Source organism: Rhinichthys klamathensis, unplaced genomic scaffold (genome assembly GCF_029890125.1).
Source record: "Rhinichthys klamathensis goyatoka isolate OS25496 unplaced genomic scaffold, OSU_Roscu_1.1 h1tg000208l_1, whole genome shotgun sequence".
Taxonomy (NCBI): Eukaryota; Metazoa; Chordata; class Actinopteri; order Cypriniformes; family Leuciscidae; genus Rhinichthys; species Rhinichthys klamathensis.
Window position 1 is genome coordinate 212,158 of NW_026606733.1, and position 26,730 is coordinate 238,887.

Genomic DNA, 26,730 nt, shown 5'->3' on the forward strand with positions numbered 1-26,730 from the left:
TTTCGTATTACATATATATATATATATATATATATATATATATATATATATATATATGTGTGTGTACATTTTGATGTAAAACAAATAAGATTTCAAAGAATATTCTACAACATCAAATATCAATGGAGAGCGTCAACCATAAAAGCAATGTTGTGACCTTTTCTTTTTGTGTTCTTTTTATGTTGCGTTGATATCGGCATTCATACTTTTTTTTTTTTTGAACAATAATTTAGTTCAACACTCTCCTTAAAAACCTTAAAACATTAAGAGTTTTTAATCTTTCACAGAAAATTCCCAGAATCATATTTTATTTTGTTAAACATATTTTTACATATCACATCCAAAAAGTACAAATATTTCTCTGGTTATGCGTATATTAACTAACAAATAGCTGTGCCAGTATTAAAATTTAACAACTAAACACAAACACAAATTTTACAAATCTATCTTGTGTAATCTTGATGAATTCTTTTAATGATTTTAACAGTGTAAGATTTTGTATTGTTTAACAATGGTGTTAAATAACACTTCTTTTTTTTTTTCATTTAACGAGTACTTAAAGTGGGATCTGTTTATGTAGATTTATAATGAAACACACTAACATCCCCATTTAGATATCCCGTCAGCAGAGTGTTTGGCCCTGCCCATCGAGCTAGTCGACACAACTCATCCAGTACAACAACAACTTTAGCCACGCTTCCTCTGAGATCCCAAACAGCAAGATGACCAGACTGAAAAACGCCAACAAGCCCAGAGCCCAAGACATCACCATCTATTAACCTAGAGAAAGAGAGTAATATTGATTCAACTGTACTGTTAACATTGAATACTAATATCACAACATTTATCGCTTCAAGTCTTACTGCTGTTTGTGTTGATCAGGATAGTTTATAGAGGTCAGTGTGATGTGTTTGCCAGTGAGAGGATTTGTTGCAATCAGAGTAAAAAGGGACGCGTTACTCTTTTCATCGCACACATTTCCTGCATTTTGAAGCAATGCACACAGCACACCCTGCAGGAATGAAAGCACAAGGTCATTACTGACACATTGTCATTCTAGTATCACAAGAACAATACACTAACTTACTCTGTAAGAATATCCCTTCATGCAGTTTGTCATGGTTAAAGTCTTTTCCAGGTTTATAGTCTGAAGCAGCTGGCCTGAATTTATGCTCCTGAAATACACAGTTATGACAAAATAGATAATCAATTATAAAATTACAATACTAACAAAACAAGATATAAGAAGTACTAAGTCATCTACAGACTCAAAATTTAACCCAGCCGTTAGTACCATATCAGAAAATAATTTAATCAGAAGTTAATAATAAAAAAATCTCAATGTACAGGATGGATAGTTAAAAAAGTTTCCTAAAAAAACGTTTAAAGTTTTTTTTAGGAAAAACTTCTAAAAAAGACTCAATACTGCCCAATTCATCACCATATGAGGAGGGTTCTACATTCTGTCCAACCAATCAGAGCATCTTTTTCACCCTCTACAACTGCAAGGGTCCGAATGTTCTGCTTAGCAGAGACAAAGGGAAGAGTGTTCACTACCCTGAAACACAAGTAAATAATGAATATTTTAACTAAAATATTTCAAGTGAATGATATATTAAAAAAGTTTCATACGCATGATGGTTTGTTACCTTCCCTCTTGAGTCACTGTTAACACATTGACTCTTTGTTGATCTCCAGGGGTGGAGCAACACACAAGCCGACAGTTAGACACACCCACCACTGCTTGCAATGTGTCCTTGCACACCACGTTCTGAGAGAACGTCCCATCCAAACTTGGACAGCAGAGCACTCTGCACTCAAGAACACAGAGTGAATAAGCTTAGCGTTTAAGTTTATTGAATTCTTCTAACACAAAACCACATCTTGGTTTTTGAGCACAGTCTTCATAGGGTTTGAGTTCAGTGAGAATGTTTTCAAAAGAGGAATTAAAAAACAATTGAGGTGATGGGAGACGAAAATAACATAGGTTTGGTCCACATAATGGTAATTTTGCCATTTTATATTATGCAATTTTTATTACCTTGCTTCTGTGATTTCCAAGTGACCCAGAGTCACACAAAGCAAGCCTGAAGAGTCCGGAATCTCTTGCAAAGACATGACGGGCTACAAATACAAACACAGGAGTCAAAGCAGAGGGACGTAGACATATTTTTAAAATATATTGTGATAAAGAGTTAGTCACCCACAAGTGAAAATTCTTTCATCATTTACTCACCCTCATGTTGTTCAACCCATAAGACATAATCTTCAAAACACAAATTAAGATATTTTTAATGTAACCTAACAGATTTCTGTCCCTCCATTGAAATTCCAGGTAACAAAAACTTTAATTTACACTTAAACAAGGATAAACACACATACATAGATCACATGACATGTGGTAAACACGGAATCTCAAACGTGTGTGCTTCACGAGAATCAACAAGACTTGTTCTAGCGTAAGACGCTTGCATGTGATGCACGCACGCATAAGCTTCCGTGTTTACCATATGTGATGCTCTGTGTGTTTATATGTGAATAAAAGCCGAAATTAAATCTCTGCATCATATAACATCATCATATCTCTTCACAAGATTTGGATTAAACCACTCAATTCATATGGATTAGTTTTACAATGCCTTTAGGAGCTTTTAGATCAATAAGTTTTGGTTATTTGAACTTTCAATGGAGGGAAAGAAACCACGCAGGTTTCATTGAATAATATCTTAATTTGTGTTCCAAAGATTAACCAAAGCCATACGGGTTTGGAATGGCATGAGGGTGAGTAAATGATGACAGAATTTTCATTCATGGGTGAACAACCCCCTTAAAGTTGGCATGAAACAGAAGTTGGGATAGTCTTTTGTGATAGTCATCACCCTATTGTGATGTGTATCCAAGTGAAATGGCTTCTGGAATGAAAAAAAAAAAAAAAGTAAGGCGGGTTTCGTCCGCGGTAATCGATTGGATCGTAGGAATTTGGGTGTTGCTATGGAGGCAGATTTGAGTGCCAATTTGCAGTCAGTTGTGGAGGATATTTAGTTCCACCCTCTGCCAAGACATACGTCATGAAGAGAGCATGTGCCGTTTCGAGGGGGAGAGGAGGTTGAGGTTTTTGATTAAAGATTACGAAGGCACATGAATTAAAAAAACGATGTGCAAAGATAAATAATTTATAATAAACACTGCAACATTCTGTAAAATAAGAATGATCAATTATGATATCATGATGACTTTAAACTTCCATGCCACATGTCTTCCATGCATCTCTTTTAATTTATGCTGTGATTTATGATGAAATGCTGTGGCAAACTGGATTACCTGTGCAAATGTCCAGGTGTGTAAAAGACTCCACGGCTGAACTCCCTTCATCTGAGCCCAAAGACAAACGCTCCATTCTCCTGCCACACAAATGCACCAGTCCTCCGACGGCCATCGCACCAAACACAAGTCCAACACGCATCCGCCCTCCAGTGCCTGAATACAAAGACAAGCACCACCCACATACATTTGCAGGTAATTAGACAATCAAGTACATATCATTGCTTTGCATATCAATAAATTATTTCTTATAATTTATTGACACCTTAAAAGTGTGTATCTCTTGCAGGACTGCAGAACAGCCAGCTGCATCAGAGAATGATGTGGCAGTCGGGGTTTCCTCATGTAATGTCCGATTGTTGGATTCATCAGTGTTACGTTCCTCTGATTGAGTTCTGTTATTGCCGGAAACTGTCGTTGTTTCCGTTCTCCGATTGGTGGAAGTGTCCAAAGAGATTGTCTCAACAGGAGTTTGACATACATTACCAGATTCAAACTGTTTCACATTTGTGGCATTACTTTGGATTTCTAACCTGAGCTCAGGGCGTTTATAGGTTTGAATCTCCATTTCAAAATCGTTCTGGGTTTGGATTTCAGACTCAGAAAGATTTTTAAAACTCCCTGGTTCAGGAATATTGTGGAGTTGAACTTCATTTTCTGGTGTGCACTTGATTTTATTTCCACATTCAAGATTGCTTTCCGTATCGAAACCGCATTCACGTTCCAGTTCCTTTTCCGAGATGCATGAGGACTCCCTTTCTGGGCCGTTTAAGTTTTCATATTCCAGTGTAGTGTTGTTGTGGGATGGAGTACCTGGTTTCACATTTTTTTGAACTTTTGTCATTGTTTCTTGACTCATTTGAGTTTGATTCTGTGTTTCAGAACCTCCCTGATCTCCACTTCTAGTAAAGAAACCATTTTTGATGTTCCCTGATGTTTTGGCTGAGACTGATTCTGGAGACACACACCCCTTAAGTGAGACTGAAGAGGGAGACCTAAGGACACCAGACGAAGAAAAGAGAGGTGACCGGAGGTCTATGGGTGAACCTGGAATCAAAAAGTGAGGGGACATTCCCAAAGATGGCAGAAGAGGATCTTGACCTTTCTGTATTTGTGGGGTCAGAGATGGACTTAAATTCAGTATCTCGGGGCAAAGTGAGGTGTTCTCAGAGAGCATGTGTGATTCTTTTAGCATCTGGTTTATGTGAAGCTCACTAATGTTTTCAGATTCAGAAGATTTCACTCTTTTCTCATTACTTATTCCTTTGTCTGTTTCAGTTTGGAAAAACTGTCTGCTGTCCATCAGATCTGAAGAGATGGTCTTTATTTCATTTACAACGTTGAGGCCCTTCTGTATTTCTGTCTGTGATTGGTCAGTGGGGTCTGGCTGACAAAGTGGTAAACTATCCTCATGAGAAGAGGTAGTTAAGGGTTCTGGAGTAAAAAGTTCACTCTCCAAGTAGCGTACTTCACAATTACTTATTCTTCCACTCACTCTCTGGCACCTGCTGCGCTGCCGTGTGTTGTACACTAGGGGACGCTGTGCGAAGGGTTCTACGGCTGAAGCTGACGAGCGCAATAGCTTGAGCTTTAGTTGTCCAAAATCCTCATCAGGTAGGTGGAAATCCTGGATATCAACAGCGGCCAACAGTCTTGCTTTCATATCCTTTTCTTGCAGAGCTTGAATGAGTGAAGCTAATGATGGCAGAAGAGGTGACTGATCTAAAATGCAAAACGCATTCACAAACATTATTGTGTACATGACTATTACACAATAATTCTTATTCACATCTATGCATTTGGCAGATACTTTTATAGAGGGTATGCACATAATGTCACAGTAGGCTGGAGTCACTGTGGTTACACCCACTGAGTGGCAGCGTTGGTGTTTAGCTTAAATGCCGCGAAAAACACACAAGACACATCTAAAATGGGATAGAGCTTCACGATTAACTGTACAAATAGATTCAACAAGAAATCAGAGCTATCTTTTTACAGACTGACGAAAGCTATGGAAAAGATAAGCAAAGGGATCACTGCAATTCGCAGAAACAACTGGAATTCAGGCAGCGAAACGTGGATTTGCAGTTATGATTTTGTGTCAGATATGTTGGATTTCGGGGTAAAATTATACCCTAGGTTATTTAATGTATTGACAACTCATCAATTAAATATTTAGCATCTTATATTCTGCGTAACTGTAAAGTTTTTGTCAACGTTTGTTAACTGTCGAGTTCAACTGCCTTTAATTTAAGAAGATAATGGCTTGTTTTACTCCTGTTTTCTGTTTCCCCTATTTAAACAAGTCATGTTACAGGACGTTTTGCCACTCAGTCAGGCTGAGAGGGCATGTCTCGGCAGGAAAGTGACGTCAATGCATACCCTTTATTCAAACATTTTATCATTATGTTCAAGCATTCCCTGGGAATTGAACCCATGACTTTGCCATCGCTAGCGCCATGCTCTACTGTTTGAGCTAGGAATAAATTCAATAATACATTCATAAATAAATCTTACCATCTTTATTAGAACTTGTCTGAAACTCTCTTCCAGTTTGTCCACGTTTTCTTCGGAAAATAGGGTATAAATTTGAACCCGGGAGGAGTTGGGAATCAAAGTAAAGTTGAGAATCTGGGAGATGCTTAAAATCTTGAGTAACTCCTTGCTCTGGACTTGTTTTCAAATTAACGGTAGGCCCAGGCGACTGGATTAGACAAGACTTTGTCTGTGGCCGTTCAAGGACCAACTGTGATTGGCTGGGTGATTCAGTGTCAGATTTTGATTCAATAAGAGACTCTGAATCTGCTTGAGAATCACTTGCAGGATGTGATATTGTACAATCTAGAGCAGCTTTGGCACATGAGGATCTACATATAGTGCTTCTTCGACGGCCTCTCCTCCCTCTCTGACCTTTTCCTCTGCATCTGGCCTGGTACAAATCAGAATCCACGAGAAGTTGGGAATCAAAGTAAAGCTGAGAATCTGGGAGTTGCTTAAAATCTTGAGTAACTCCTTGCTCTGGACTTGTCTTCAAATTCACAGTAGGCCCAGGTGACTGGATTAGCCAAGACTTTGTCTGTGGCCGTTCAAGGACCAACTGTGATTGGCTGGGTGATTCAGTGTCAGATTTTGATTCAATAAGAGACTCTGAATCTGCTTGAGAATCATTTGCAGGATGTGATATTGTACAATCTAGAGCAGCTGTGGCACATGCGGATCTACCTATAGTGCTTCTTCGACGGCCTCTCCTCCCTCTCTGACCTTTTCCTCTGCATCTGGCCTGGTACAAATCAGAATCTACAAGAAGTTGGGAATCAAAGTAAAGCTGAGAATCTGGGAGATGCTTAAAATCTTGAGTAACTCCTTGCTCTGGACTTGTCTTCAAACTCACTATAGGCCCAGGTGACTGGATTGGCCGAGATTCTACCTGTGGCTGTTCGAGGACCAATTCTGATAGGCTGAGTGATTCAGTGTCAGACTTTGATTCTATTAGAGACTCTGAATCTGCTTGAGAATCACTTGCAGGATTTGATATTGTAATATCTAGAGCAGCTTTGGCACACGAGGGCCTGCATACAGTGCTTCTTCTATGGCCTCTCCTCCCTCTCCGACCTCTTCCTCTGCGTCTGACCTGGTCTGTGGACTTGCAGACTGATTCTGAACGCTCTGGGGTCACGTGACCTCTACCACTCACTTGCGATTGGCTGAGCCTGCGTCTGCCCCGCCCCCCAGTGAGCTGGCTGTAAATCACAGCATCTAGATCGATAGAGCTGTGAGATGCAGCCATACGTCGTGTTGTCCGAATATAATACTCCACAGGAAACGGTAAACCCTCAACCAGCGTGCAAGAGTCCAGAATGCCAGATGAAAACGAGGAATGTTTAATATCTATCCTGTCATCATAATCTTTATTTGTGTCTGTGAACGACTGGTTAGTTTGTTTAAGCATCTCTTCAGATTTGTCAGTAATCTGTACAGCCTCAGATGCCTGAGGGAAAGATGAGGTTTGAATAGACACTGCTGAACTTGACTGTATCTTTTTCTCAACAGGCCGATCAATCAGAGGTACGTTAACCTCTTCCTGGCTACAGTGAATGTTTTGAATTTCTAAATGATTTTCTATACTTGAAATCATTAGCAGTTTGTAATCTGACTGGATCACAGAGGAGTTTAATTCACAATGCCCCTCTCTTTTCACATCATCCTCCAGTTCTTGTGATGCTTTAGCAATTTTACAATCTGTCCTTACTCCTATAGGCCTATCCTGATTTTTCTCTCCCTCAGCTGGCATCATCTTAATTTTTCTTTCTTTTTTCTTTTCACAGTCTTCATTTCTCACTCCTTTCCAACCATTCTCTTTATCAGTACATTCACTACCCTTTTCATGAATATGGTCTCCACGTCTATCTCTTTCTTTCTCTTGGCTGATGTCCGTGTCTGATTCTCGCTCTTTGTTCTGTAGGCGCAATCGACTGCGCTTAGAACGCAGGCGGTGGGCAGGGCTTCGCCTGCATGCAGGGGAGCACAGAGGCGGTGTGGATGCAATCTCTGCAAGTTGCAATTGTATGGCAGGGATTTTCTGTACAGTAGAAAAACCAGAGCTGTTTCTTCCTGCAACTATGTCTGAAACAGCAAAAAGAAAACCAGTTTATTAGTATTTGGAATTAATTACCATCTGAATTGTTATGCATACTGTTATGCATTTAACAAATTTGTTTATTTCATTTTAACAGCCTTTAACATTTACAATGACATTACAACTAAGTCTGGGTAAATAAATGTTTTGATAATTTTTCAATGTAAGTCTATGAGATGTTTTGCTGGTTCATACATCCAACTACTTAGATATAGTGCCTTAGCTTAGTAATAATGAAAAAAGGTGTGGTTAACATTGTAAATACTAAAACTATTAAAAAAGTATAAAAAAAACTGTTTTCATTAATTGAAATAAAGGTGAAATATATAATAAATTTAATTAGATGAAAAATTAAAAACAATGTTGCCTTAAAATAGATAGAAGTACTAAAATAACTAAAACTGAAAGAAAAAGAAATTAAAGACAAATATAAATATTTAATAAATAATAAAAATGACAAAGGCACACAACAAAATTACTACAACTAAAAGTTTAATTAAATCTGATAATATAATAAATAAAAGCTAATTCTAAATATTAATAATACTATAATCGTATATATAAATAATATAAAATAAGACTGGTAAATCTATTTTCTGTAACTATTCATGTTTGAGTTCACCCTGACGATGGCCTTACTGGTCTGTAATTGCAGATTCTGATGGTTTTCAGAATATTCTGGGGTCGGCATGGAAGAAGTCTCAATAGATGACTCGGATGTGTGTGAAAAATCAATCTGTGTAAATGTGGTGTGGTCAGAGTCTCTGTTCTGCACACGCCTGCAAGTGGCATCATGATGCTCTGCTCTCTAAACAAAAAACACACAACAGGTTTCTTAACAAGTTCAATTTTATGACAATTCAAGCTCTACTATACTGCAGATATCATTGTTTTAACATCAGTTTAACTGATTCTTGCATAATTACAATTACAGCATGTCTTTACCTGCAGTCTCTGTGCTGTCCTCTCATACTCTCGCTTAAGATGCTCTAGTCGTCTCCTCAGCTAAAACAATAAATTAATGACAAATGAAATGTTTTTATCTCTGTCATGTTCAGTAAAAAAATTAAACAATTAATAAATGTTAATCTTACAATAATAGTATATGGTACCTTTAAAAGTACTACTAGAGTACAGAGAGGATATCATATGTTAATACCATGGCACTACACCAAGACAAGTATGTTGAAAAAGGTACCATAGTATTTATATAGTACTCCAGTGTAATTCAAAGAATACCATGGTAACTGTAACTTAACTTACATGTCCAAAACAACATAGTATGACCATGCAGGTTAGTTTTCTAAACATTAATATCGGCTTTTGTCAAATGGTGAATTCCACAAATATATAAACATACGAACTTACTGTCTCTTTATCTTCGTTATGGAGAATCTCCTCTGACATCCTGTAAACTAATATGCTAATATATTATTTATTGATTTATTTACTTGATGCAGGTATACATTTGACATCAAAACATTGATTACGAGAATCTCAACTGTAAACAACTGTACAAACATCTGACTGAGATGCACTTATGAATAAACACCGGTTTGGCTGGCCAAACGATCATTTTAATGTACTAAAAGTTCGTTTACATACCCAGGAGAAAATTTTTACTCTCAAAAGTTGGGTTTGTCTTCTGTTTCTATCCTGACGAGACTCAACCTTCCCGCGAGTTCTGACTGCAGACAAAAACAATCGATAACAGATCACATTCTGTGAACTTTAGGATAATGTTACTCGATTTTGCTAATTGTATTACAATTGTACAATATAACAATAGACATATAACATATCATATAATCAGATTAACTTACCTCTAGTAAAGCAGAATTTAGATTTAGAAAGACGTTTGCATTATCCTTCTCGGGACTCTTTAGTAATGTCTGTTAGCAAACTTTTTTCTGAGTAGCATATCTCTCTATGGCTCTGCCTACTACTACCAAAGACTTTAGACATATATATAGTCTTAAAAGGATTTTGCTGCTTCTTTGTGAAAGGAGCCGAAGATTTGGGGCTGATGCGCTTGGATTCAACTTTTGTCTCGCATCTGTAAGGTTATCGACAGCACTGTGGTAGATTAAATATTAGCTAAAGGTGTCTATTTGCATTAGAGGGAACGGTGATTTCCTCAGTAGTCAAGTAGCCTACATAAACATCACGTGTAGTAGAATAATATAGATAAAATAGTTATATTAGCAGGTGTAACAGTTAGTTTCATTGAAGCTTCTGCTCATGACAATTGTTATTACTTAAATAAGCAACTTAAATTATAATTAATGTCCTTAAACTATGGCCCACCAACCCCCAATTTGAATTGAAATTACATTTACTTGAAATGAAATAAACGTTTACTGAAATCAAATATAGAACAACTTAAACTTATTTTATTTCAGCTAGTTGCCAAAGCAACATCACTCATTTTAATTTAGTTTAACTTGATGTAGGTCTACTAAAATAACTGAAACTAAAACTGAAATGAAAAGAATAATAACTAAATGGACATTTAGTTACAATACAAAAAGGAAAGTAGGCTACCAAATAAAAACAAAATCAATATATATATATATATATAAACTATGATAGTATCTCAAAATAACACTCGAAGGCACTGTAGCTATAATGATTTGTACTTTTTCTGAAGAAAATGTCAGTGGTGCTTGTCCATCTCACTTCATTGACACTGGTGCAGCCACCTTGCCACAAAGACTCCTTCAAGGAAAAAATAGGCCTACTTTTTATTACTCTAGAAAAGTAATAGCATGTTGGGTGCACAGCTTGGGTGCAGCTTATTACGGAAGGTTTGCATCAGGACATTCATTCTTTGCAAGCATGCACAGCAAGGGTCCATGCAAGGACGGTGGATCGCCATACGTCATGGTTCCTTGGAGGTGATAGTGTTGTGTACAATGTGCATTTGTGCAATAAAGAGGACGTCTACCAATATATTAATCCTGGGGATTTACACAAAATGTCAGCTCTCTGCTCTCTGACATTTGCTGCTGATGTCAAAAGGTCACTTGCACCTGAGACCTACAACAGCACAAACAGGCTTATTTGCTCTAATAAATATAATCACAACCACATAAATATTCTTTAAATATGTACTAATACTATGCTGCATTAAATATACTAATAAACAAGACAATGTTCACAAAAGGCAGGACTGAAAGCCAAATTAATCATGTCTCTTATGTTATTCAGATAGACAGAAATAAGCACTTTGACTGCATTCAGACTTGCGTCAAATGTTTGTGTGGAAAATGACAGTGCTCTGAGGTGGCCGTGTATTACCATCCCTATCTGATACCACGATTTGAATATGCATTGAATGGAAACTCACCTCTGACGTGATGAGCTCATGAAACACTTGTTTGGAGTATTACTGACTGACCTCAGGATGCTCTTCACTTAATGACAGTTAGGGTCATTTAGAGTAAAAAAACTTTTCGATAGTTTGCCAAACCACCTACAATTATCGGGCTGAGAAATCCTGATCGGAATAACATAGCACATATTCTAACCATACTATTTTTTAGCTATGTTTTATTTTTTTAAACAGATAAACTATTCAAACAGTATGCTTTTACTGGAAAAAATGTGGCATAGATTTACTTTGAATCAATTTCCACTCTGAAATTGCTGGCAAATTTTACAAATAATTAGGGAACAGAAAGTAGCCCATTGGATTAAATATGGAATTTTGAAGTAGAAAGACTGAAATATATTTTCTTGTAAAACACAATCCAGCTATCTTTGTTTTATTTAAAAAAAAATATATATATTTTTTAAATCATACTGTCACATGAAATTGGAGTTTGGAGGGGTCTTATATTGAGTGGTTTCATATTTTTAAATAAATAGATATGATCCACAAATAAATGTAAAGAGATTAAAAATGACTTTAATTGACAAATAACTGAAATGTGATTTGCCAATTTAATTCTTTTTTCAAATGTTTCAGCAACCACAAAAGTTAGGTTATTAATTTCACCTGCTAGACTCATGTAAACAGAAATCATGACTGAGGAGGTAACCAGCAGTGTCCTTGTTACATGTAGGCAACTCACTATAGTAATAACAAGTAAATTATGCATAATTACATGCAACTACGCCTAAACCAAACCTAATCCTAACCCTAACAGTAAGTATGTTGTTAATTAATACGTAAATATATAATTGTAATTTTTTAAATATATTTGCACATCACAAGTGGATCACAAAAATGTTTGTAAAAAAAATAGCCATTGGTTCTTAATGCACCACCAGATAACCTTTGCACGAGATTAATAAACTCTGAAATGTTCCTACTGACCGCTATCTGAACTCCTGAACGTGTAACTCTACAACACAGGAAACCCACGCACCCTTGACGTCACTCGCGTTCCCATTGGCTACAACTATGGTAGGACGCATTCAGGTAATATAAAGGCAGCATCCTTCTCTCTTCTCTACACTCAGTCAATACCGGTTATCGAGCACGCTCAAAGTATTAGATGTGTTATTGAATCTTTGCTCATCAAAAATCTCTTCGGCAGACTACTTAATAAAATTGACGACTGAAGGAATGTCTTTGTTGGTGCGGGAGCATCGGACTGTGCGCTTTGTGTTTCTGGGCGCCGCCGGGGTCGGGAAAACTGCCCTGATCACCCGCTTCTTGCAGGACCGCTTCGACTCCAAGTACACGCGCACGGTGGAAGAGCTTCACGCGCTCGAGTACGACACGGACGGCGCGACGGTGCGCATTGAGATCTTGGACACGAGCGGCAGTTATGCCTTCCCAGCGATGCGCGCTCTGTGCATCCGAACCGGGGACGCGTTTGCGCTTGTGTACGCCGCCGACGAGCCAGACTCTCTGGATGAGGTGCAGCGACTCCGTGAGGAGATTCTGGAGTTGAAAGGGGAGAAGTTTACAGGCATCACGGTGATAGAGAACAAAGCGGACCTGTGCAGTCGGAGTCGCCAGGCTACAGCTGAGGTGATGCGCGCGGTGGAGGAGGACTGGGGCTCGGGCTTCGTGGAGACGTCCGCGCGCACCGGCGAGAATGTCACAGGCGTGTTTCGGGACTTGCTTCAACAGATGAAGTTACCGAGCCGTGTGAGCCCAGCACTGCGCAGACGGACGCAGACAATGACCAGAGAGGTTACAGATACAGAGACGCGGAAAAAGCCTATGAAGAAGAACAACAGCTGTATCTTGTCTTAATGGACATACGTGACATTATTATATTTTGTATGCATCATACTGATGCTTGAGTGATCTGGATCAAATAGACCCCACATGGCCCTAAATGTTGGACAATTGAGGGACACTGAATGTTGATACTTTAGCATAATCATTTAAGGGTTTTCTTTAACTGTTATGTCTGATCTCTCTAACATAAGTCATCTTTAATGAGTGAATAAATGCAAATTATGTTTAAATCAGAATGTGTTCTACTCTGCATACTTTCTTAGCTTGTTCCATAAAAGGAATCAAATGTGATTTTTACTAAGTACAACCAGTGCACTTGTTTAGGAATGCAGGAGAGACATATTTATTCATTAATATGACAATATTAGCTTGAGTCAACGTCAGATCAAACACAAAATGATCACCTTGCTGCTCTGATCCCATAAGAAAGAAAATAGCACTCTGTGCATTTGACTTATAGAACATGTGAAGGGTTTTGCTACACGTGCCAAATGTCCTGACCTTTCTTCAGGAAATAAAGTCAGCTCTGCACAGATGGACTTTTTTTTTTTATCAGTAGGCCTACATATCAGTGTGCTCATGACTTAACACCATGTCACACCCTTTCTTTGTAATTGGGATCAGGCATGATGAATCATGGGCTCTGCAAATAATATCATCAAAACTTTAATGCTCCAAAAATAAAAACAATGCATTGTAGTTATTGCCAATAAGTTTGAATTCATGGGCGATAGTTTGTGGCTGTTTTGTGGCGTATCAACTTGGGTTAGTTTATCCAAAAATGCTGTCATCAAATACTCACCATCATGTAGTTCCTCCACAAATGATATGTTTGATAAAATCTGAGAGCTTTCTGGGCGGCAGTGGCTCAGTGGTTCATGTGGGTTGTCTACAAACTGGAAGATTGGTGGTTCAATCCCTGGTTCCACCTGACCAAGTGTCGAGGTGTCCATGAGCAAGACACCTAACCCCAGCTGCTCCTAACGAGCTGGATGGCGCCTTGCATGGCTGACACCGCCGTCGGTGTATGAGTGAATGGGTGAATGTGAGGAAACATGTAAAGCGCTTTGGTGGCCATTGGGCCTGTGAAAGCGCTATATAAATGCAGTCCATTTACCATTTCTGTCCCTCCATTGACAGCTACGCAACTAACACTTTGATGCTTCAAAAAATACACGATCGTTTTATTTAATAATAATAATACATTTTATTTATAATGCACTTTTCTATACCCAAAGGGCTACAAACAGTTAAAACAAATGAAATACAAAATTTAATAATACAATACAAAAACAACAAGTCAAAAAATGCTTAACATTGCAATACAACTTATAAATACAATAAAATACTAATCATCTCAATGTGTGTTGGCAATTTTAAAAAGATAAGTTTTTAACAACTTCTTGAAACTGTCTAATTTGGGAGCATTTTTGACAGTAAGAGGAAGTGCATTCCAAACAACGGAGAAGGCTCTCTCACCCATGGATTTTAATCTACAGGCCGGCTGCTGAAGAGTTAAAGAATCAGCAGACCGAAGAGAACGAGAATGCACATAAAGCTAAGTCACAGATATAAGAAGGGGCCATTCCATGCACTGCTTTGTAAGTTAAAGTGAGAGTTTTAAAATCAATACGCGAATGAACAGGAAGCCAGTGCAGACTGGACGCCTGCAATGTGCTGACGCGGTGAAGTGAGAACACTTGCTGCTGAATTCTGGCGTTTGATAGATTTGCAGGTAAACCTACAAACAGAGCATTACAATAATCAATCCTGGAAGTAAGAAATGCGTGAATAAGCCTTTCAGCATCTGGCAATGTGAGGAAAGGTCTAATTCTAGCAGTGTTTTTAAGGTGATGGAATGCAGATTTTGTAATAATCTTAATGTGTGAGTCTAATGTGATGATGAGCATAAAAAATTACACCAAAGTTACACGCAAGAGTAGGTGGAGCTATGACACTGTTGTCCATTATCAAATTAAAATAGCTATACCTTTATGGATAGCAGCTGGCGTATCAATGAGAAGAACCTCTGTCTTTGAACAGTTTAATTAAAAAAACATATATATGGTGCATCCACATGTTTATATCCTGTACGCACTAAGAAAGAATTGAGGTGACATTAATATCAGATTTAGAGCTGATATAAATCTAAGTGTCATCAGCATAAAAGTGGTAACCTAAGCCATAATAATTCCTAATAATTTGCCCCAAAGGAAGCATATAAATGCTAAACTGCATAGGACCCTAAACAGATCCCTGAGGAACACCTGTTCAATGTCAGATTTATTGTTTCCCGAGACAACAAACTGGGAATGATCTGTATATGATATTAACCATTTAAGCACAGGACCAGAAATACTAAGCAAACTCTAAGCAAACTAAGCAAACTCTCAAGTTAAGCAAAATTATTTGTTAGTCAACGCTTCACAGGCATAATAGCACAACACAATCGTAACTGAAACACAAATGCAAAAAAAAAAAAAAAACCTTTGGTCTGCCAAATACGCATTCATATATCTGTAAAGACAGTTTGTCAAAATTAAGAATAATTTTAACGTTGGTACATGTACCAGTAGTTGCTGACCAAAGATAAATGACTATGTGTAGGTGGCAGTATTTCTGAACTGTCTAATTTAGCCTATTTATAATTTATTCAGCTTTCAAGGAGGCTTACATGTTTTATGCAAAAATTGAGTACTTCCTTTCTCACTGCAACCATGCAACCCACCTCTTTATATATGCTAAAATTATCTAACTGCCATGACAACCTATTAGAGAGACACTTATGCTGTTTTAAAAGTAGGTGTATGTGGACATTTGTGAATGAACTAGACCGGAGAAAGTCGTGAGTGCCAGAATGGAAAAGCTTTCATGAAAAAAGTAAACAACCTTATTAGGAAACACTTCACATTATTCAGAAAGAAACGCATTACATAGGCTAGCTAATCTAAGTCATGTCTTATTTTTATGGGTCGACTATCTGTATGAAAAAAAAAATACATTTGCATGTAATAATTTTTTTTCACATGCATTCATGAATGCTATGAACAAAGATATGAATTTTAAGTCATTGAGAAACAATTGAAGATCATGATACTGAATGAGACTAAAACAATATGCCAAAATGGTCCAAGATATTGTAATGCATATCGTTTGTTACTGCTCACTGACCTTGCAACATTATTTTGGTTTTGTCACAAGGGCACCTTTTCTGTTTATCTCTCAAAACTTTAGAACCTACACCCACACTTGTACAAACATAAAAACGTGTGCAATGATAGGTGACTATTTTTTCCCCTCCACAATCAAAAATGTGCCCTTATTTGACCATTCTCACACACAAACATGCACAAAGGTAAACAAAGCCTTAAAATCACGTGGGATAACTGGCTAGAAAAACTGGAGAAAGATCCTGAATTTACTTTTCAAGATTAGATACGCATGAATTAATGTGTATAAACAAAAAACCCAAAGTGCACGTGGCACGAATAAACAAATGGAATAACGTACAAAACCAAAAGATTAGCATCTATATAATGTGCAAATAATATACAGTAATATATATATATAGTCCTGTCCGCAATTAAATTATTTACATTTAAATTTTAATCTACATTTAATTAATAATTTATTTAATTATTACACAATAGTAGAGTTTATTGAGCATTTAAAACAGAGACCTGATAAAAATGTATGATTTATATTATAAATCATAAAACCCAATTGTCCAATGCATATTTCCCAAAGTTAAAGGGATAGTTCACCCAAAAATGAAAATTCTTTGATCATTTACTCACCCTCAAGTTGTTCTAAACCTCTTTGAATTTCTTTGATCTGCTGAAAACAAAAGAAGATATTTTGTAGAATGTTGGTAACCGAACAGTTGATGGACCCCATTGACTGTCATAGTATTTTTTTTTTTTTTAATAAATGAGTAAATTTGTGAGTAAATAATGACAGAATTTTCATTTTTGGGTGAACTATCCCTTTAAAATCCAGAGAACACAAATAAAGTTTTTCAGAGCGTGCACGCGGAGTCACATGATGCTTCGCTGTGTTTGGTCAGAATTTAAATCCCAGCAGCCAATCAGAGGCGGAGATAACGAATCGAGCACAATTCAAAAAGTAGCAGGGACTCACTGCATTCCCATCTGAGCTGCGGGCCGACACACTTATTTTATGCCCGTTTCATTTTTAGACTTTTCACTGAAATCCGACAGATGCGTTCTTTAGGGCAGTGAATAAAGGGTTTTAAGATTAAATACAGTGGTTACTGTGGGATTTCTAGTTGTTCAAGTTATTATTTGAATGTAGTTTTCGGTGCTTCGCAACGGATGTGGATGATTGGCGAATTGCATGCTGTTTCGGGATAAAGGAGCAAGAATCTTCGCCTCGGTTATTTATTTTTCAAGACCTTAGTGTGCCTTATTTTACTTAAACCATCTTGCAAAACCAACCAAGTGTGCAACGATGAGTGCTGGAATTGCAAAGACGGCGAAGCCATCGACTTTTGTCGATCCCAAATCTGCTCCTCTGAAAGAGATTCCTGATATTCTAGTGGATCCCAGAACCATGAAGAGATACATGCGAGGTCGCTTTTTGGGAAAGGGCGGATTTGCGAAATGCTACGAAATCACAGAAATGGACACAAAGGAGGTTTTCGCAGGGAAAGTGGTGCCGAAGTCGATGCTGCTGAAGCCGCATCAGAAAGAGAAAATGAGCTCAGAAATCGCCATTCACAAAAGTCTCGATAATCCTCACGTAGTGGGATTTCACGGTTTTTTTGAGGACGATGACTTCGTGTATGTGGTGTTGGAAATCTGTCGAAGAAGGGTAAGAACAGGGAAACCAATTTGAAAACAGACCGTCAACGGTCAGTATTCCTGTCACTGGCTGATAGTATGTTACAGCGCTTGATGCATTAAACGAATTAACGTTAAATCCTATTGAGATTCACAGGTATTATGTTATTAAATATGTAAATATTTGTAAGTGTTTATTCATCTTAATGTACGATTATGTTATATAAACTAAAACTAGTTCGACTCGCGTATGCCGCTAGTGGATTTTAAACTGGAGGATGTGACGTCAGTTGATTTTGTGTTTCTCGGAGATAACGTTTAAATCGAACTCCGTCATTTTTTTTTTTTTTTTGCTTTCATCAATTTCATACATGTGTAGAATCTGTAAGTTCAAATAGTATTACAATCCTACCAGATAAAGAAATCATGAAACGTAAAAAAATGTCCAATAGGTTCTTGGAGAATTCTAATTTGATTCCAATTTGATATGATTTCTGTGAGAACATTGTATAGATTTGTGTGAATGTGTTGTAAATAGTTTGTTTGAACTTTCCGCCTGCTATAGTTTTTGGTGATTTTAATTTCTTTTTTTCCCCTAGTCTCTCCTTGAATTGCACAAGCGGAGGAAGGCAGTGACAGAGCCTGAGGCAAGATACTTCATGCGCCAGACTATTCAGGGTTGTCAGTACTTGCACAACAACCGGGTTATCCACCGTGATCTCAAACTAGGGAATCTGTTTCTCAATGATGACATGGATGTGAAGATTGGTAAGCGAGCAATGGTTTTTCTTTCTCACTTTTTTCCTCCTGACCTTTTTAAAAACAAAAAAAAAGACTAACTGTAATTCTCACTCTTTAGGTGACTTTGGTTTGGCCACTAAGATCGAGTTTGATGGCGAGAGAAAGAAGACCCTGTGTGGCACTCCAAACTACATCGCCCCAGAGGTGCTCTGCAAGAAAGGCCACAGCTTTGAAGTGGACGTATGGTCATTGGGATGCATTCTGTAAGTCCCACTTTGATTTATATAACTATGAAAGCATTTTCATAGCACTTAATGGCTTATCCTTGCACAATGATTAATTTTTATAATTGTGCATGTATTGTTGATAACTGAGTTATGTCCATCAGATACACGTTGCTGGTTGGAAAGCCACCATTTGAGACATCCTGTCTGAAGGAGACCTACATCAGAATCAAGAAGAATGAGTACACTGTTCCTAGAGTAAGTATCTTTGCATCAGGAGTAAGGGTGTCACGATTTCGATATTAAATCGAAATCGATCGAAATTAATTCAATGGTATCGAAATCGAAATAAAAAATGGTATCGTCGATACTGCCACGCCCCATGTCGCGTCCGTGATGGAAAGTTCGGATCGTTTTACAGACTCTATTGTTCAATCTCGTTCATCAAAATTAACTAAACTTTTTTTCTAGTCATTTCAGGGGCTTTAAATGTTATACTATTAACATGCAAATTCCCCGAACATTAAGAAGATGTACATAATGAATGCAGTGAAAAATAATTTACACTACAGGGAACAAATAATTACTTTACCTTCCGAGTCTTTTGTTCATTTGTCGCGTGACAGAGGCAATGAACAGACCCGTGAACAGATCGTTTATGATGAATGACTCATTCATGATGAACGACTCATCACGGTGCGGAAAACAAAACACCTGTTGAAAAGCTGCGAGTCCTCTAACTGACACATCATGGCAACTGCAGATATCGAAGACCCATCAACGGAACTTGAACACCCTCCTGCTTCTCTGAAGTCGCCGGTGTGGAGGTATTTTGGATTTGCAGTGCGGTATGTTGACAACGTTCGCGTTGTCGACAAAAAAGCCACAGTTTGCAAGCTCTGCTATGTGCGTGTACCATATAAATACGGAGAAAGACATTCAAAGCTTCATTCTAAAACCCCAATAGAAGCCTTAATAAAGTTATTGTTACATTTATGATGTTACTTGTTTTTGTTATATTTTAAATTTGGCAATGGTGTAGTGTGCATTGTGAACAAATTTATATTGCATAATGCATAAACGTGTAGTCTAAAAATTGCATAGCAATCTGCGCTTTAAATTTTTTTTTTTTAAATCGAGAATCGAATCGAATCGTGACCTTAGAATCGAAAACTTAATCGAATCGAGGATTTGGAGAATCGTGACACCCCTAATCAGGAGTTTGCCTTTATATATCACATCTCAAAATCCGATAAACAACTAATGCATAGAACCCAACCTAGATTTTTTTTCTACCCCATTGATCCTGTCGTGGAATTTTTAATCCAATTTAAGTAAAAAGTGAATCTGGTCTGTGAGAAACAGATTGGTGCCTTATTGCATTATGCCTTTTTTGTCTTTAGCACATTAATCCAGTTGCTGCTGCTCTGATTCGTCGGATGCTGCACGCTGACCCTGCACTCAGACCTTCTGTGACCGAGCTGCTGGCCGATGAGTTTTTCACCTCCGGTTACGCGCCTGTACGGCTGCCCACTTCCTGTCTCACTGTTCCTCCAAGGTTCTCCATCGCCCCCTCCAGTCTGGATCCTGCCCTCCTTCGTAAACCCCTATCATCACTTAATAAAGGTATGTGTATAGACAGATCCATGCTTAAAATGCAAATTCTGTTTTGGCACTCCTGCTTTTTGTGTGTTGGTTTTCAGTGATTTCCCCCTTTGTTCATTCTTGTCACTTTAAAATAAAGGTAAATTGATGCCTGTAAGTTACGTGCAACTCTTGTGTGTACAGGAACAGACAGTCCTATTGAGAAAATGGGGAAAATGGAGCAAGCACAAAGGGAAGATCTTCAGCAAAGGTCAGTTTTATTTGTGTAGACATTGGAGAACTATTGACCATTTAAAGGGTTAGTTCACCCAAAAATGAGAAGTCTGTCATAAATTACTCCCTGTCATGTCTTTCCAAACCCGTAAGACTTTCGTTCATCTTCGGAACACAAATGAAGATCTTTTTGATGAAATCTAAGGGTGCTTTCACACCTGGATCGATTTGTTTTGTTCCGGAACAGATCCGAAACAGAATACTTTGTTCCGAATCAATTTAATACGTCACTCTGTTCACACCACACTGTTGTAAAGCGGTCCAAATCGCGCAGCCTTCCAGGGCTTTCCTTACGCCATTACGTCCATAGATATCATATAATAAAGGCTAGATGTCTCGTCCGTGCTGCTGGCCAATGGAGGTCGACATCCGCACGTGGCGGCCAACTTGTCACAGGCAGCTCGCTCACTCGTAACATTGTGTTTTAATGGTGCATGTACTTTTAAATAACCATAACTTGCTCAATTTTCTACCGATTTTCAAACGGTTTGGTTTGTTATGAACGTCAGAGATGTAGTTATGACACTGCATACATATGAATAATTATAACATATATGTTCAAGCATTCAGAATTATAGCCATGTTAATAACGTTTGTAAGAAACCAAACCGTTTGTAAATCCGTCAAGATTTCAGCGAGATAAGAGGATTTGTGTTCATGCTGATCACTCACCTTACATCAGAGCCTGCCTGTGACAAGATGGCTGAACGGTGATGCCGGAAGTGACTCCGCCGTAAGACATCCAGCCTTTATTATGATATCTATGATTACGTCACTACCTCATTCGTGCAGGTCGCGCATTCCATTGTGGGACATCGTCATGACAACAGTAGCCTAACACAAAATGAATCGCGGGTTGACTTGGTGCTACGAAGAGGTGAAATGCCTCATAGATATTTGGTCGGAAGAACACATCTCCCGGATGTTGGACACTACACACAAGAACACCGAAGTGTACAAGAAGATCAGCTATAACATTAAAGCGAGGGGTTATGAACGGTCCGTCGAGCAGTGCCGCGCAAAGGCGGAAAAACTCCGACATTGATTTGTTCCGGTTCGTGGGTCGGTTGTGTTCTCACTACAAACGAACCGCTCCAGGGTTCGTATGGAATCGAGCCGAGACCACCTCTTCTAGGCGGTCTCGGCTCGGTTGTTTTGTTCCGATTCAGAGTGCGATTGTTGTGTTCACATATGACCAAACGAACCGGGCCAAAAGGGAAACGCCCCTTTGTTTCGGAACAACGTCTCCAATCGATCCAGGTGTGAAAGCACCCTAAGAGCTTTCTGTCCCTCCATTGACAGCCTACTTCAAAAGGTTAATGAAGAGATCATAACTTTTTTTAAGAGACCTGATTGCTTTATATGATGAACAGATTGAATTTAGGCTTTTATTCACATATAAACCTTGATCAGCAAACATAAAAAGCTCAGCCGAACCTGCTTGACGCGTGAGAACAAACTTCTTGCGGAAGCTCAAACGTGCTGCGTAATGAGAATAAACCTCATTGGCTCACACATCAAGTGAACATACTTAAGCTTCCGTTTACCACAACTGATGTTGGAGTTAATGAATGTTTATGTGAATAAAAGCATAAAGTCGTTTTTTTTTTTTTTTTTTTTTTTTTATATATATATATATATATATATATATATATATATAAATCTTTTTATTGGAGGATCATGGATGTTACATTTTACAGGAAGTGAAACAGTTTTCCAGTTTTAAAAGCCTAAATTCAATCTGTTCATCATATAAAGTGATCGTGTCTATTCAGAAAATTAAACCGCTCAATTAATATGGATTAGTTTTTACAATCTCTATGACCTTTTTAAAGCATCAAAGTGGTAGTTGCATAGTTGTCAATAGAGGGACAGAAAGCTCTCAGATTTCATCAAAGATCTTTTGTGTTCTGAAGGTGAACAAGTCTTACAGGTGTTGAGGGTGAGTAATGACAGAATTTTTGGGTGAACTATCCCTTTAAATCCCTTTTGAACACCCATTTGGCCAACACTTTCAAAACCATGATTATTAATAGTTGTGAACTTTGGCTTGTGTTCTAGTCTGTTATAAATTCAGGGTTTGGGCTTACATTTGTATTCAATGGGCTTACATTACAAAATGTATATTTTGCGAAGGGATGGAGCTGAACAACCTGACTCCAACCTAAGTGACATGCTGCAGCAGCTGGCCAGTGTCAACACTGCCAGGCCTTCTGAGAGAGACTATATTAGACAAGGTAACAACATGAATTCTCTGCATCTTGCAAGCGAAGAGTTGTTGCTATATTTTAATGGAAAGAGTAGGCACTTGTATGATATCAGTCATTTGTACATAAAGCCAAACAAAATGTATTCAATTGGTGTTTGAAAGTTATACATTCTCAAACTGTTGACAAGCACAATGCAATGATATATTTTTTTCCCCCTCTCTCTTTACAGAGGAAGCCGAGGACCCTGCTTGTAATCCTGTCTTCTGGATTAGTAAATGGGTCGACTACTCTGACAAATATGGTCTTGGTAAGACACCATGCTGACCCGATAGGCTAAAGTCAGAAGCCAAATTGTTTGTGATTCACTGAAATGTTAGCAAATGAAAATTTATGGCATAAACTGCAAAAAAAAGAGGTAATTTTGGGATTTGTACGAAATGGTTCTGGTGGGCAGAATCATTGACCGAAAGTAATGTTCCATTAGCGCTGCTTAGATGATTCGTAACATGACATTTATTGCATTTCACCTGTGCGCTCTGAGCTGCAAGATATTTATTATATAAAATGCTGGCAAATGACCATGGTATAAACAGGATAATACACAGCTATCTGTGCATTAAACGATTTGAATGCACTCCGCGGAGACAACCACCCTAGCCGTGGATTATCCCTTGCATGTTTGTGATATCAAACTTGTGAAAAACTTGAATATTTATCGCAACTTTAGATGAAAACATGGATGCTGATTAACATGCTATCCCAAAATATTGCCCTTATGCTGCTGTGTTTTCCCCCTTCATAGGTTACCAGCTGTGTGACAATAGCGTAGGTGTTCTGTTCAATGACTCCACCCGTTTGATCATGTACGCTGATGGTGACAGTCTGCAGTACATCGATCGCAACACTGCCGAATCCTACCTCAGCGTTCGCTCCTACCCCTCGGCTCTCTCCAAAAAGGTCTGTCTGCACTGGAAATTATGTAGTGCAATGAATGAGTTTCATAATGGTTTTTGGTTATTCATGATTGCTGACCCCATTCCCCCCCTCTTATAGATTACACTCCTCAAGTACTTCAGAAATTACATGAGCGAGCACTTGCTGAAGGCCGGGGCGAACATAACACCCCGCGATGGGGATGAGCTTACCCGGTTGCCTTACCTTCGCCACTGGTTCCGCACTAAAAGTGCTATCGTGCTGCACCTAAGCAACGGAACTGTGCAAATCAACTTCTTCCAGGTGAGAAAATACCTTGTTGGCGCCTTTTGGGACTTCGATTTAAGCCGGGACACACGTAATGACTGTAAGGCTGATTATGAATGTAATTTGATGCTTAGGACTGGTCATACTCAAATGCGCTGAGTCAGAGACAGTTGCGTTCAGTCGGTGTTTAAAATCTGCTCTAGTCGTTGGAAACTGTAAGTGTGTTCAGTCTTAGAATGTTTCAGCTAGTCGTTAAGTTTGTCCCTGGCATTAATGGTTAAATTAAATGTTATAATCAAAAAGAATGTCTAATTAAAATCATTATGTTGTACAATTTAACAACAAAGTTCAGTTTTAATGTCCCCAAATTCTGTGCTTTCAGTTTAAATTTTTCTTGATTTCAATTCAATGATTTAATAAAATAATTGAAAAGCATGTCTAATCAATTGATCTCATAAGACTTTAGCAACTAAATTTTTAAAACAAAAGTAAGGCCATATGAAAAGCGTTTCCAGAAATTTTTCTGGATTTAATTTAATACAAATTTGTCAAAAATGGTGGTAATCAAAAAGCCATTAAACAACATGCAGACCTCATTTAATTTTTTTCTGGTTTGTTAGTCAGACACTAGTCTGTTTCTCAATTTGATTTAAAGTGTAATTTTGGCAATTTTCAACCCACTTTGTATCACTACAATGTTGTTAGTATATGTAAATGAACAATGTTTACTCTTTCTCAGTGTTACCTAGACAGAGAAATTGACGTTTGTCAGCAAAAGTCTGCCTGACGAAGCAAAATGCACAATTCGGCAGACTTTTGAGAGCTCGAGGGCTTTTGTGAAAGCTACAGATTTTTTGTTTTTTGTATCCCGCCAGTCATATCAACAGAGGGTTATTAACAGAACAGTTATTGTTAGGGGTAAAATTGTATCATACTACATCCACTCTATAAACAGAATCATGGTGAAAATGGAACATTATAGCAACAAGTTTTGATCACATGTGGCCTTACGAAAACCGCTTGTGGTCAAAAGTTGCAATTTATTAATCTTTTGGGAGCAGAAATAGTGGTGTGCTGGTTCTTTTGTATGTCAACTAAGTTCTTTCCTTCGAGCACCTGTTTAAGGGATGTTTAGATAAGCGCATGCAATGAATTTACAGTCCATCCAAAATTTGAATTCTGACGTTCTGTGATGCACAGTCAATTTCCGTTTATGACTTGATTTTGGGTACTTGTGTCATCAAACAAGATACAGGAGGAGCCAAATTGACACTGAACTCACCGTTTTCTTTTTGTGCCCTCCAGGACCACACTAAGCTTATTTTGTGTCCTCTGATGGGCGCAGTGACGTACATCAACGAGAAGCGAGAGTTCTGCACCTATAAGATGAGCTTAATCGAGGAGTTCGGCTGCTGTAAAGAGTTGGCCAGCCGTATGCGCTACGCTCGCAACATGGTGGAGAAGCTCATGGCCTGCAAAAGCACTGCGGCAGCCGCTACTGCAGCCCGCTAACCCACTGACGTCACAAATTGTATAGCTATGAGATCCCCATCGATTCTGGTTTCCCTCAATTGAGTCTGAGGGCTCTTAAATATTCCAGCAGCAAAACTTGTACAGTTTTCTGGGTTCTACACTATGAATTCCTCCTCTGGATCTGTTGTTTACTCTCGAACTATCACTTGTTTTTCTGGGTTGGGGAGTTTGTGACCATGCTAGCTGTCTGTATCATGTGAATGCTCTTTTGTACATGTTTTAATGTTTTAGAACTTGTCTGTTTACCTTTTGACTGTTCCTTGTATAAAAGCTTTTGGACATTAATCTTTTAATTTGTAAGAGAATATTTGAAAAGTTTGTATTCCAAAATAAAGATCTTTTTAGAGAAATTGATTGTTAGATATTGTTAATGATAAATGCAAGTTTATAATTACGAGTTTAATTAAAATATAAGTGTGTTTTGTGTTTGAATCAACATTAATTTTTTTTTCTTTTAATATTTCACTCATTGATATGGGGTCCACTTTACATTACTGTGTTAAAGATGAGCTTTTTTCTTTTTGAAAGTCAAAACCCGGAAGACTATTTCCGAAAGGGGTAAATCTAAAGAGAACCAATGTTTTTTTTAGTTTGAGTAAAATATGGTTTGTGGTAAACAAGTTGATCATACTTGGATGTTTTGTTTTACAATGTAAATTACACTCACACCCCAAACATTCTTATCTAGTAACTTATTAGAAACATTTTTTTTATTTTTTTAAATAAGCATTTTGGGTTTTCGATACGGGGGTGTGTTATGTTGTGGAACAAAACATCCAAGTATTGTCAAATTTTTACCACAGAATTTATTTCACTCACAAAACTTATAATAGGGAAGTCTTAAGGGAACCACTGGTGAATTAGTCTTCTGGGTTTTGACGTCATCCTTGTGCCACTCTACTTTTATTCACCAATGATGCATTTAATTGAACAAAAGTGACAGTAGACATTTCTGTTAATGCGGTTCTTTTGAACTTTCTATTAA

The 26,730-nt window shown here is 38.0% G+C and overlaps 3 protein-coding genes across 4 annotated transcripts; 2 read left to right on the forward strand and 1 right to left on the reverse strand.

The window, feature by feature from the left end:
* Window positions 1-291: 291 nt before the first annotated feature.
* Window positions 292-9,654, reverse strand: palb2 (partner and localizer of BRCA2). 2 transcript variants are annotated; one of them, XM_056263547.1, is made up of 13 exons: window positions 9,563-9,654; window positions 9,326-9,372; window positions 8,903-8,962; window positions 8,597-8,765; window positions 5,839-7,944; window positions 3,587-5,043; window positions 3,322-3,477; window positions 2,042-2,124; window positions 1,650-1,811; window positions 1,442-1,558; window positions 1,088-1,175; window positions 864-1,012; window positions 292-780 (listed from the first exon to the last, which is right to left on the reverse strand). In XM_056263547.1, the coding sequence occupies exons 2-13, from the start codon at window positions 9,362-9,364 to the stop codon at window positions 573-575; spliced, it is 4,794 nt and encodes a 1,597-aa protein (XP_056119522.1). In that variant the 5' UTR covers window positions 9,365-9,372; window positions 9,563-9,654; the 3' UTR covers window positions 292-572. The 2 variants fall into 2 exon arrangements, with proteins under 2 accessions (XP_056119522.1, XP_056119523.1); XM_056263548.1 differs by having other exon boundaries at window positions 9,326-9,380; window positions 9,563-9,636.
* Window positions 9,655-12,458: 2,804 nt separating this feature from the next.
* On the forward strand, window positions 12,459-13,322 carry rasd3 (RASD family member 3). Its single transcript, XM_056263558.1, has one exon. The coding sequence runs from the start codon at window positions 12,531-12,533 to the stop codon at window positions 13,167-13,169; it is 639 nt and encodes a 212-aa protein (XP_056119533.1). The 5' UTR covers window positions 12,459-12,530; the 3' UTR covers window positions 13,170-13,322.
* A 3,950-nt stretch (window positions 13,323-17,272) lies between these two features.
* On the forward strand, window positions 17,273-26,169 carry plk1 (polo-like kinase 1 (Drosophila)). The gene is made up of 11 exons (XM_056263553.1): window positions 17,273-17,990; window positions 18,559-18,727; window positions 18,819-18,963; window positions 19,089-19,182; window positions 20,328-20,550; window positions 20,713-20,779; window positions 22,939-23,039; window positions 23,242-23,319; window positions 23,815-23,969; window positions 24,066-24,248; window positions 25,518-26,169. Exons 1-11 carry the CDS (start codon window positions 17,628-17,630, stop codon window positions 25,722-25,724), a joined length of 1,785 nt encoding a protein of 594 aa, XP_056119528.1. The 5' UTR covers window positions 17,273-17,627; the 3' UTR covers window positions 25,725-26,169.
* Window positions 26,170-26,730: the final 561 nt, after the last annotated feature.

Excerpts from the sequence above, each read along its gene's own strand:
- palb2 (XM_056263547.1), bottom strand. The coding sequence starts at position 9,364 with ATGTCAGAGGAGATTCTCCATAACGAAGATAAAGAGACA. Across the intron at positions 7,945-8,596 it reads GAATCTGCAATTACAGACCA|ACATAGTTGCAGGAAGAAAC; the intron begins GTAAGGCCATCG and ends TTGCTGTTTCAG. Across the intron at positions 3,478-3,586 it reads AAGAGATACACACTTTTAAG|GCACTGGAGGGCGGATGCGT; the intron begins GTGTCAATAAAT and ends CTTTGTATTCAG.
- rasd3 (XM_056263558.1), top strand. The coding sequence starts at position 12,531 with ATGTCTTTGTTGGTGCGGGAGCATCGGACTGTGCGCTTTGTGTTTCTG.
- plk1 (XM_056263553.1), top strand. The coding sequence starts at position 17,628 with ATGAGTGCTGGAATTGCAAAGACGGCGAAGCCATCGACTTTTGTCGAT. Across the intron at positions 18,728-18,818 it reads TGACATGGATGTGAAGATTG|GTGACTTTGGTTTGGCCACT; the intron begins GTAAGCGAGCAA and ends CTCACTCTTTAG. Across the intron at positions 19,183-20,327 it reads ATGAGTACACTGTTCCTAGA|CACATTAATCCAGTTGCTGC; the intron begins GTAAGTATCTTT and ends TTTTGTCTTTAG.